Below are 12,044 nucleotides of genomic sequence, written 5' to 3'. Positions count from 1 at the left end.
CTAAACCTGAGGGATTTCAGGATTCCAAAACTAAAACTTCTGGCTTCATTAAATGCTCATGTATACTTTAAAATTATCTACCTTCCCTTGTCAAATGCTAAGTTTTTTTTATAGTAGACAGATGTACTCTTGATGACAGTAACAAATTTTTCATTTTCTGTAGATTCCTCAAAAATCAACACATATAACTGGGATTACCTGAAATTAAATCATTTGTACTGTTACTAGTGGCAAAACAAAGGAGAAAATATACATCCCTTTTATTTCTCCTGGAGTTTTTGTGGCTCTAAATCTGAACAACTACTAAGAAGCAAAAAGGTCAGTCTTGTTCTGGTATGATTTTACTCTGACTTAATAGGTCTCTGCGACCAACCACTGGGGGGAGTTTTCAGGTTTATCTTGGGATCTAGTGAGTAAGTGGCTTAATAATAATAATAATAATAATAATGTCCTTATTTAATAATAATAAAATCATGTCCTTAATTATTGTCATACTCATATTCTGAAATATCTGATGTCTAACAAGACTGTATAGGGACGTGTGGGTGGCTCAGTTGGTTGAGGGTCCGACTCTTGGTTTAGGCTCAGGTCATGATCTCACACTTTCATAGAGATGGAGACCCACATCGGGCTCTGTGCTGACAGAGGGGAGCCTGCTTGGGATTCTCTCCTCTCCCCTACTCACATTGTCTCTCTCTCTCAAAATAAATAAACTTAGAAAAACAACAAAAAGACTGTGCATGATGTGAAATCAAATGGATGAAATTTGCTGTGTAATTTCCACAATAAGAGAGGGGAAATAAACGGGAGGAGTAAAAATAGGGAGATAAAAATTATTAAAACTATTAAAAAAACTCATAAAAATTATTCATTCACAGCTGCAAAACCACGGGCTTGTCTTCATTCCTGTCAAGACCCAGCCTACAACTGTCTACTGTCCTAACTATTCACTTTCGTCAAAATGCGTGTTTCACATTCTTTACAATCAGTTGTTGGCCACATCTTGAAAGCAAGGGCAGATTCAGTTCTGCTGGCAGTTCTGGGTCAGCTGCAACATCAACAATGGGTTTCTGTGTGGAGATACCTGTGTTCTAATTGTGAGTTCTCTGCCCAGAGGAACACAATAATTCTGAAAATCTGTCCACTTGTAATACAGAACCTGGAGGAACACAATTTGGCTATTGTTAATTCTGGATGAGGCCACAAAGCCTGGAGTCAGTGACTAGGGTTCCTGTTAGCTCTAAAAACTGCATGGTTTAAAGTGAAACACTGAACTAGAATCCAACAGAAATGATAGAGGATACTTCATGTCATATAAATCACATAAAACAGAGTAAGAACAGAGGCTCCCTCAGAGAGCTGTGATGAAGTGACTCAATCCATGGAAAGCTTTCAGGGCATACAGTAAGTGCAAAATAACTGTGAGCTCTCACCAGCCCTTTTAAGTCAAAACTGTTAGAAATCTGTTTCTGTGGCATTTAGCAACAAAAGCATCTGACATATTAACGATCTCATTTAACAAATGGAAATGGGGCTTAGGAGAGGCTAAGGAAGTACCCCAAACACACAGCTCAAAAGCAGCAAGGGACAGGACCCACACTCCAGCTCTAGTCAGGCTCCAGTCTGAGCCCTTAACACACATACTCTACTTGGGCAAAAAGAAAGCCAATTTCTGAAGCACACTGGAACCCTGGATTTTCCCAGTTAATAGTTTAGACCACTGAAGAGACTAATAATGAAGAAGAGAGTTAAGGCTGTTATAGTTATTTCTGCAGTATAACAAACCACTCCAAACATGGTCATACATAATAGCGGTTCTCAAAATGTGGTTGCCAGCCTGCTGAGGGACCCCAGACACTTTCAGTTTGTGAGGCCAAGCCTATTGTTAAAATAGTTCTATTATTTACCTTTTCATCATGCTGACATTTATATTGATGATATAAAAGCAATGGTGGGTAAAAGTGCTGGCACCTTAGCAGAAATCAAGACAGTAGCAGCAAGTGCCACACTGTATTCCTTACTGCCACATATTCATGAGAAATAAAAAATCCAGTTTTCCTTAAAAATGTCCTTGAGGCAACAGAATATTTAGAAAATATATACCTGGGACCATGATGTTGGCTGTTTCTTAACATTGACACACCTTTCTGCTATGATCAATAATTGTATTAGTGTATGACGCTTGATGCTGGATAATAAAATAGGCCAACATTTGAAAAATATGCATAATGTAGTGAACTATTTCCCATATGACTAACACATGATGGCACAAGGTCGTGCATGGGTAAAATATCGATTCAAAATACAAGAAAAATCAATGGACTTGAATGTAACAGAATAGGAAGAATTCACTGACAGAACTTCATACTCCACAGTGCAACTAATCTTTAAGAAACTACATTAGTTGAGTTTCGGTGAAGTACCAAATATCCAAAATTATGTGAAAATACTTCTTTTTTCCAATTATATATCTCACTGAAACCGAATTTTCTATATATACTTCATCCGAAACAACTTACGGGAAAAAATTTAATTCAGAAGCAGGTACGAGACTCCAGTTGTCATTAAGCTAGGCAAAATGATTTATAAAAATTTTTTGTAAAAGTTGTCACTCATCTGGCAAGGAAGAAAAAAATACTTAAAGACACCTGTTAAAGATGGTAAAGTGGACTTTTTCCACCATTGAGACAGGTATAGGGACAACTGCATCAAGATTTTGCAGTGAGGGGGAGGGGGAGTGATTGGGCTTAAGTCTGAATACAGCATGGGTAAGTTGGAACTTACAGCCAAGGAACAGGATACACAGGTCAGTGGGTGGAAAATTATTGAGAAAAGATCAGGGATAAGGGGGATTCTGGCTGAACTGACCTAACAGAATCTTTGCTGAAGACAGGCCAGGGTGATTAGAAATCACCTGAAGGACGGTGGAGGATGAGGAACCCAACTAGGTATCAAGAATGCTCGTTAATGGAGAATGGGGAACTCTTGCTGAGTTAGCATGGTTCTTGCTATAATTGGATTTTACAAGGAAGTGCACAGATGGACCTAGGAGAAGGTTCAGGACCCTCACTGAAGTTTGGACAAGAAGAGACTCTCACTTCTCACATTTGTTATCATTTTGAAAAAGTTATTCATAAATGTTAGGTACACTGTGAAATTAGTTATAAAAACTTAAAACATGTCTTATTTTCCAATATGTCAAATACTCGTAGATACAATGCCCATAAAATAAAGATGCTCAATTTTAGAGTGTAAAGGAGTCCTGAAGTCAAAAAGTTTGAAAAGTGCTGGTGTGGAACCACCACCACTCTGTTACTTTCACAGTTCATAGGTCAGGAATTTGGACAAGATGCAGTGGGAATGAATGAATGGCTTGTCTCTGCCCTACAATGACCAGGGCCTTCCTTACCTGGGAAGACTCACACAGCTCAAGCCAAGGGCTGGAGTCATCTGGGGACTCATACATGCACCTGGTGCCTTCCTTGAAATGGCTAGAAGGCTGAGAGCAGCTGGACTGCTGAGAGAAGCATCTCCACGTAGCCCCTCCACGTTACAGCATAACTCCTTGTTTCCAAGGAAAGAATACTAACTGGGAGTATCCCAAAAGAGAACACGCGAAGATAACCAGGAGGGAACTGCATGGCCCCTTATGGCCTAGACTCGGAAATTATACGGCATCATTTATATTGTACTCCTCTAGGTAAAAGTCAAGGGAAGGCAACAATGTCAAAGAATTTGGGGGCCATGTTTTAAAACCATCAATCTGCCACAAATTGTTTATGTACCTCCACACATACAATAGTCATTGCCTATTAAAACCATGCCAAAATCTTGTGCCTATAGTATCAGACTCAAGTTCTATGTCCAGGATCTTAACATCCAAGTCAGGGCCAATCTGGAAAAGGCTATTTTAAAAGGTTTGGCTTGAGTATGTTATTCTCAATTTGGAGATTTGTGAAGTAAAGAGACAAGTTATTTACTCCCCACACACTCAACATATAATTGTGAGAGAAGGAAAGGATAATCAGAAGAGATATTCATATTAAGAAATGGGTGGGAGGCACCTGGCTAACTCAGTTGGAAGAGCACATGACTCTTGATCTTGGGGTCGGGAGTTGGAGCCCCACTGGGTGAAGAGAAGACTGAAAAAAATACTAAATAAACTTAAAATAATAAAATGCTGGCTGCTTATCATAGAAAGAAAGGGGTGGGTGGGTGGGAAGAATGGAAGACCCACTGCAGCCAATGGTCCATAGCAATTCTGAAAGTCAAACAGGAACATCTTGCCTTTTCCTTAAGGGGCACTACTGAGCCACAGCAATGATTCTTTGCAGAGTTCTGCTACCTGAATCATACTTGCTTTCCTGTAGGACCATATTTTTAACTGAGTAGTTTTAGAGACCTATTTCATCTTGCTCCCTGCCCACAGTTTGGGGGTTCAAGATCTCTATTCACTTCAAGACTTTTTTTTTTAAACAAGTTTTAGGTTCAGTGAAATTGGGCAAGGTACGCAGATTTCCCATATACCCCTGCCCCCACACATGCATAACCTCTACCATTACTAACATCTCATACCTGAGTGGTTAATTTGTTACAACTGATGAGCCAACATTGACAGGTCATAATCAGGCACAGTCCCCTGGGGTTTACTTTTGGTGTGCATTCTATGGTTTCGACAAATATAGAATGACATATTCACCACTATAGCATCATACAAGGTATTTTCACTGCCTTCAAAATCCCAGGTGCTTTGCCCATTCATACCCCCAGCCACCTCCCTCCACTCTTGACAACCACTGATCTCCAAGTTTGCCTTTTCCAGGATGTCATAGAGTTGGAATCATAAAGGATAGAACCTTTCCAGATTGGCTTCTTTCATTTAGTAATGTGTATGAAAGGTGCGTCCAGGTCTTTCCAAATCCTGATAGTTCATTCCTTTCAAATGCTGGATATTCCATTGTCTGGATGCACCAGTTTGTTTATTTACCTACTGAAGATATTCATTTGCCTACTGAAGTTCTGGCAATTAGGAATAGAACTGCTATAAACATCCATGACCAAACAAAACAAAAAAAAAAAACCCAACACCATGCATGTGCTGGTTTCTGAACGGACAGAAGTTTTCAACTTCTCTGGGGAAATACCAAGGACCCTAGATACTGGATCATTTGGTAAGAGTATGTTTAGTTTTATAAGAAACCACCAAACTGTTCCAAACTGGCTGTATGATTTTGTATTCCCACCAGCAAAGCATTTGTTGCTGTTAGTGTTCCAGATTTTGGCCATTCTCATAGATGTGTAGTGGGATCTCCTTTTAACTTGCATTTTTCTGGTGACATATGGTGTGGAGCCTCTTTTCATAAATGCTCATTTGCCATCTGTACATGTTCTGTGGAGAAGTGTCTGTTAAGGTCTTTGACCAATTATTAATAGGCTATTTTCTCACTGTTGTTTTAATATTCTTTGTATACTTTGGATAACAGTCCTTTACCCAAATACGTCTTTTGCAAATATTTTCTCCCAACCTGTGCGTCTTCTCACTTGCTTGACAATGTCTTTCACAGAGCATATTAAATTTTAATAAAGTCCAGTTTATCAATTATTTCTTTTCATGGATCATGCCTTTGGTGTTTTATTTATTTGTTTATTTATTTATTTTGGTGTTATATTTAAAAAGGACTGCCACACCCAAGGACATCCAGGTTTTCTCCTATGTTATCTTCTAGGAGTTCATAGTTTTGTGTTTTCTACTTAGGTCTATAATGCATCTTGAATTAATCTTTATAAATATAGACTGTAAAAATTCATGGTTTTGCATGTGGATTTCTGGTTGTTCCAGCACCATATGTTGGAAAGAATTATCTTTACTCCATTCCACTGCCTTTGCTCCTCTGTCAGAGATCAGTTGACTATTTATGTGGCCTATTTGAGCTCTCTGTTCTGTTCCACTGATCTATTATTTTATCAATACCACACTGTTTTAATTAATGTAGCTTTATAGTAAATCTAGTTTTTTAATCTTAGGTAATCTCTACACCCAACATGGGGCTCAAACTCACGACCCCAAGATCACATTCTTCTTACTGAGGCAGCCAGCTGCCCCAAGGTTTATAGTAAGTCTTGAAGGCAGGCAGTTTCAGTCCTCCAACTTTGTTCTAATAACAAAGAACAAAGATTTGTTCCTAATAACAAAGATCAAAGACATTCCTATATCTCTTTCAGTCATAGGATCTCTTCAAATCCTATGTGTGCTTTCAAATGTGTGCACACATTTTCAAACCAAATGTGTGCTTTCATATTTCCCCCAAATGAAGGATAAAACTAAACAAACAAACAAAAAACACACAAAAAAAAACCCCTACCCTTCTTACATTTATAAGATTTTTCACAACTGTGAAATCATAGCTGAACAGTAAAATACAAGACAGAGCTAAAGGCTTCCTATATTCCTCATAATAAGGTTACCTTTATAATGAATTAGTACAAGTTAAAAAGAGAAAGTATTTAAGGCTTTCCCACATTCTCTGCAAGCATAAGCTTCTCTCAAGTGTGAATTCTTATGCGTTTAGTAAGGCATGAAGTACTAAACATTCCTCATCTATATATGGCTTTTCCCCACTGTGAGTTCTTAAATGTCAAATAAGATATGTGGGTTGAGTAAAGGCTTTCCCACATTCCTTACATTCAAAAGGTCGTTCACCAGTGTGAGTTCTCACGTGTACTGTAAGGCCTGATGAAATAGTGAAGGCTCTCCCACATTTTTTACATTCATATGGCTTCTCTCCAGTATGTGTTCTTTCATGTTGACTAACGTATGAGGAATATCTAAATGATTTCCCACATTCCTCACGTTCAAAATGTCTTTCTACACTGTGAATTTAAAGGCTTTCCCACACTGCTTACAATCTTAGGGTTTCATTTCAGGGTGAGTTTGCATGGGATTTTCAAAGCAAGATGAGTTACTAAAGGCTTTCTTTCCCACATTCCTTACATTGATAAGGTTTCTCACCAGTGTGAGTTCTTATATGTACAGTAAGGTGTGATGACCTAACAAACACTTCTGCACATTCCTCACATTGATAAGGCTTCTCTCCAGTGTAAGTTCCTCTGTGTTTTTTAAGACCTGAAGAATCAGTGAAGGTTTTCTCACATTTACTACACTTGTGGTTTTTCTCCAGTGTGAATTCGCATGTGAGTATTCAGTTTTGATAAACAAGTAAACTCTTTACTATACTCTTTGCAAACATAATGTTACTCTCTAGTATAAAATTGTACACGTTTAGCAAGATCTAGGGAACAAGAAAAAGCTTTCTCAAATTTCTTACATTCCACAGGCATTAATTCATTTTGAGTTCTTAAATGTTGAATAAGATATGAAGATCAACTAAAGGTTTTCCGACATTCTTTAGATTTATAGGACCTTTTTTCTATTGCGAATCTGCACATGTACAAAAAGGCTTGTAGAATGATAAATAGCTTCCCCACATTTCTTAAAGGCATATGGCCTCTCTCCACTATGAATTTTACACATTCCCTAAGGTGTGAGGAAGAAGGAATTCCTTTCTGACAGTGCATTTATAAGGTTTCTTTGGAGTACAAGGTTTCCTGTGAACCAGATGTGCATTTTAGCTTAAGGTGTTTCACACTGATTACAGTTAGGAGGGTTCTCTCCATTATCAGTTTTGTTGTATGGATTAAAGGCAGAGTTCTTTGTAAAGGCTTTTACACACTGATCACACAAGTTTTCTTTCTATTGTGAGCTCTCTTGTAAGTCTTAAAGCAGCAGTGTTCACTCAAGGTTTCTTCCCAATGGTTAAACAATTCCTCTCCAATGTGTTTCTCTCCTGTTGATGAACAGATTGGTGAGGTCTTATAAAAGTTTTCCAGCTTTATTACATTCAGAGATCCTCCCCTCTGCCTTGAATTGTTATACTATAGAGGAAACCAATCAGTATGACTAAAGTTTTTTGTTTTCTCTTCCATTTTCACTGTATGTAATGCATTGTTCCAGACCTGAGTGCTTTCAGGCAGAATGAAGAGACCATTCTGCTAAACAGTTCTTTTGCAGTCTTTTTTTTCCTTTTGTAGTCTTTACTTTCACAGGGATTCTTATAGCATTTAGCTGATAATTGATCAAGATGAAATTACTTTTCAAAAACTTTATCTGAATTCTATATATGAAATATTGAGCTAACAATGTGTGAATGTATTTTGGGGAGTGTTTAAAGTACTTGTCAAATTCATAATGCTCAGAGACTCTATGAGAAACGGTTTCATTTAGGATGAATAACACTAGCCCCAAGTGTCTGTTATGGTTTTGTGCTGCTTTTCTATCTTATGGAATTTCCAAACTTCCACTGTTGTGGAAGGCAAGGAACTACACACTATGAATCTCACCATTTCTACCCATTGGGTGTTTTCCCCTGCAAAATATTCTGCTGAGGTGCTGACCATTTGGTATTAAGACAAATCTCCCAATCTGAAATAAGATTAAAAAAAAATTAAGGTCTTGGAGGAATAAATGATGGAAAGAAGTTAAAAATAAAGACCAATGCCTATTTACTTTCAAAGACTGACTTAATATAGATTACAAAATAAAAAAAGACATGAACATACAGAGATTGAAAAGTCTGACTATATTAAGAGTTTGGCATTGAAAAAGGGTGCTGGTCAAATTGGTAAGTGATTCTCTAAGAAATGATTCTATACATGTGGAGACTGATGGTGAACAGAGAGCAACATAACCAGGAAAACAAAGCTGAAAGAAAATGAATGAAGAACTAAAGGTAGAATTTAAAGAAGAAATAGATCTTACTGTCAGGTCAAAAGGAAGTTTCAGAAAGTAGATGAAAAGTTAAAGAGAAGTTTGAAGGACCCAAGGAACCTCAGAAACCAAAGGCACCAGCATTCTCAGGAAAAATCCATCTTCAAAAGCTTCCTGTTCAACATTTCCAAATGGACTGTAGCTCTCATGGATTCCTGCTGTTTTTCATAAAGAATCACATCTCCCTTTTCCCTTACTTTGCAGAACTTCTCCCACTATCCTCAGCTTTCCTTCTTGTTCCACCTGAAAGATCAGAACAGGTCTGCATAGCTAGCACCTGGCTCACAGAGGAAGACACTTGATGTAAGAAGAACATGCAAGGGATGACAAATAGTTCCACAAACCAGGACCAAGATTCTGCTCTGCAGGGACACCAGATACAGTCAGGTAGAAGTTGAGAAACAAAATGTTTGTGCCAACTTTATCAAACCAATAAACTTTCTTTTTTTTTTTTTTTTCCAAACCAATAAACTTTCAAATGAAACTAAAATACAAGCACACACTTCCTCATTGCTCACCAAAAGAGGTGCCGATCTTTCCCCTAAAACCCAGGCTCAAACTTGTATATAAGTTAAGTCCTAAGCCTTTCAATCCACACAGACAATAAGGCCAGTACAATGAACAGATCTTCGTTTTCAAGAGGAAGTCACTTCAAGGTAAGGTCAGTGAGAGCAGAAACAACATCTGCTCTTTTTACCACTGCATTGCCAGTAGTCGGCACAGACACTAGGACACAGTTAAGCAAGGGCGCCTGGCTGGCTTAGTCGGTAGAGCATGCGACTCTTGATCTCAGGGTCTTGAGTTTAAGCCCCACAATGGGCATGGAGCCTACCTTTAAATAAAAAAAAAAAAAGGAAAGATTTCTTCCAGAAAAAGCTAAATGAAGAAATGGTACCAGCCTTACCTACTGCAACCAGATTCTTGTGGTTCTCCAGCATCACATCTCTGTACAGGTTTCTCTGAGTTGGATCCAGCAAAGTCCACTCCTCCTGGATGAATTCCACAGCCACATCCTCAAGGATCACCAGATCCTAAACCATCACAAACATTCTGGCATCAAGCAATTGCCATCTAAACCAATGTTCACTGGAGAAAGAGAACGGGAGACCCAAAGCTTAGACAGGTTTCCATGTTCTCCCATCATCTCTTCCAGGGCTTGATGGTCCTCATGCCCATTCTCCTCTCTACCTGGATATATTCACTGGTGAGCTCATCCAGTCATGTAGCTTTAAGAGCACCTCATTCACCTGACTGCAGGTATCTCACCACAGCTACATTGTACTCTTTTCTAATCTTATTTTTCTCTAATGACAGGACTTACCATGGTCTGAGTACACTACAGACACAATAAATGCTGGCAATGAATGAATCATTCCTCCAGGGACAGCACAAATTCTGAAAGACACATGTCCACTCCCTCATAGAGTATCAAAGCAAGACAAGAGCACACAATCAACATGAATGAGAGTTGGACTGAATTAGTAGATATTGCGATAATAGTATCATCTCCTTATGTCATCTGTCAACCACATAAAATATCCTGAAACCTGAGGAAATTTAGCTGGGTATGCAGGCCTTATATGCACAAAGAAACTCTGTGTTCTATTAGGAAAAAACATGTCTATCTGGCAGGAAGAACATGTACTTTTATAAAAGAATAAACTTCCTACTTACCTGAGAATAATTTGTCAGACACCTAGTCACTGTCCTTTCTCCCTCTGATTTCTCCTCATGAAGACAGAAAAAATCTTGACAAAGATGACCTTAGGAAGAAGAAATAAAACCTGAGAACCCAGGCTACCCAAAGTTTCTACTCACAAGCCTAGAAGCCACTCCAGAGTTGACACACATGCTAAGCAGCCTGCCTCATCTGAAACCAGAAGGAGGGTTTGGGCTTTGGGAGGAAGAGTTTAATATTCCCATTTTATAGACAATGAAATTTAAAGTTTAGATAGGTAAAGATGTTGTTTTCTTTTCTAAGTTTATTTATTTATTTTGAGAGAGAGAGAGACAGAGACAGAGAGCAGATGTGGGGCAGGGGCAGGGGCAGGGGCAGAGAGAGGAAGAGAGAGAGAATCCCAACGTAGGGCTTCAACTCATGAACCGTGAGATTATGACCTGAGCTGAAGTTGGACCTCCCAGGTGCCCCAAAGTTGTTGTTTTCTTTGGCCAACAATAATGAATCTCACGTAAAAAAAGAATCTCATGTTGATTAAGCAGAACATCTCCCACATCCTTATCCCTCCTTCCCAAATCTAAGGATTCAGATATCAGGACGTTCTTATCTACTTAAGCCCTCTCTCAGCACAGAAACAAGACTGCTTAGACCTTGACAAGACAGGCCATTCACAGGCCAGTTTAAAGCAGTCTCTGACAGGAGCATCAACAAGGACTTACCACAGGAGAAAAGATCAATGGCTGGCATCCTGTGGGTATGACAGTAAAATCTGACTGAACTCTTCTCGTTCCCAAAGTCCCTCAAGATGGTGTCTGAATTTAGCGGAGAGGTCAATCTCAATTCCTCTTGATTAAGTACCAGTGGATTCTCGCCACGTACCATCAATCTTGAAGCAACAGGCATCACTCAGCTATCATGAAGCATTATTCATTAGTCAGCTCTCTGCAAAAGATAAAACTGTATTACACAAAAGCCGTTAGAAACTGTAGAGTAGTATACTACAGGAATATACATAACAATCGCCATTTACGGGGTACCTATTATGTGCCACAAGCAGTGGTAGCCCAAAGGATTATCAACATAGTTACTATTACTGTCATTTAACAGCTGAGGCAACCTACATTGAGACAGGAGTAGTCACTGACCCAAGATCACCAATTAGGAAGAGCCAGAGTCTGAATACAGGTTACTCTACCTCAAAAGCCTGAACTCCTGAGGTTACTGTTACTCTCTAACATACCTGGATGACCGTCATAAGGTGATGTGCAAGAAATGATTAACCCAGGTCTGGGTTGCTCAAATCCTGCACTTTCCTGAGAAAGGCCTGTCTTCAGACCTACTCTAGGCTGGGCTTGTGGGAGACGTCCATGGACTACCCTGCCTGGTAAGAATGTTTTTGTATGCCTGAGGCCTTGGGTCACACGATACCAGTCTGACCAGGTAGTTTATGCTAACAACGTGATTTATGGTTAAACATGTTTTTATACGCCTGAGGCTTTGGGCGCTGAAGCCTAAGTGGCTGAAGTCAGTCACGCAGGTGGT

General features: G+C 39.1%; 3 protein-coding genes and 1 pseudogene across 5 annotated transcripts in view; 1 reads left to right on the top strand and 3 right to left on the bottom strand.

Annotated features, from left to right (window-relative positions):
• LOC125930556 (zinc finger protein 177-like) overlaps positions 1–9,816 on the bottom strand; it is a 29,267-nt gene extending 19,451 nt beyond the window's left edge. The window contains exon 1 of the mRNA XM_049642427.1: positions 9,729–9,816. The gene's annotated coding sequence lies outside the window, so the exon portion shown is untranslated. The remainder of the gene's footprint in view (positions 1–9,728) is intronic.
• Positions 1–12,044, top strand: part of EIF3G (eukaryotic translation initiation factor 3 subunit G) — a 767,140-nt gene that overhangs the window by 398,357 nt on the left and 356,739 nt on the right. The window lies entirely within an intron of this gene.
• Positions 676–8,454, bottom strand: LOC125928727 (zinc finger protein 559-like; annotated as a pseudogene).
• On the bottom strand, positions 7,920–11,405 carry LOC125930597 (zinc finger protein 426-like). Its single transcript, XM_049642482.1, has 4 exons — positions 11,222–11,405; positions 10,499–10,587; positions 9,729–9,855; positions 7,920–9,067 (listed from the first exon to the last, which is right to left on the bottom strand). The coding sequence occupies exons 1-4, from the start codon at positions 11,403–11,405 to the stop codon at positions 9,018–9,020; spliced, it is 450 nt and encodes a 149-aa protein (XP_049498439.1). The 3' UTR covers positions 7,920–9,017.

This window comes from Panthera uncia, chromosome A2 (assembly GCF_023721935.1).
Source record: "Panthera uncia isolate 11264 chromosome A2, Puncia_PCG_1.0, whole genome shotgun sequence".
Taxonomy (NCBI): domain Eukaryota; kingdom Metazoa; phylum Chordata; class Mammalia; order Carnivora; family Felidae; genus Panthera; species Panthera uncia.
This window is presented reverse-complemented; position numbering and strand designations above follow the sequence as displayed.

What these genes read in the sequence shown, in the direction of transcription:
- LOC125930597 (XM_049642482.1), bottom strand. Translation starts at nt 11,405, where the DNA reads ATGCCTGTTGCTTCAAGATTGATGGTACGTGGCGAGAATCCACTGGTA. An exon ending in CATTGATCTTTTCTCCTGTG is followed by an intron (nt 10,588 to 11,221) that starts GTAAGTCCTTGT and finishes CTTCTTCCTAAG; the next exon opens with GTCATCTTTGTCAAGATTTT. An exon ending in GTCTGACAAATTATTCTCAG is followed by an intron (nt 9,856 to 10,498) that starts GTAAGTAGGAAG and finishes GTGATGGTTTAG; the next exon opens with GATCTGGTGATCCTTGAGGA.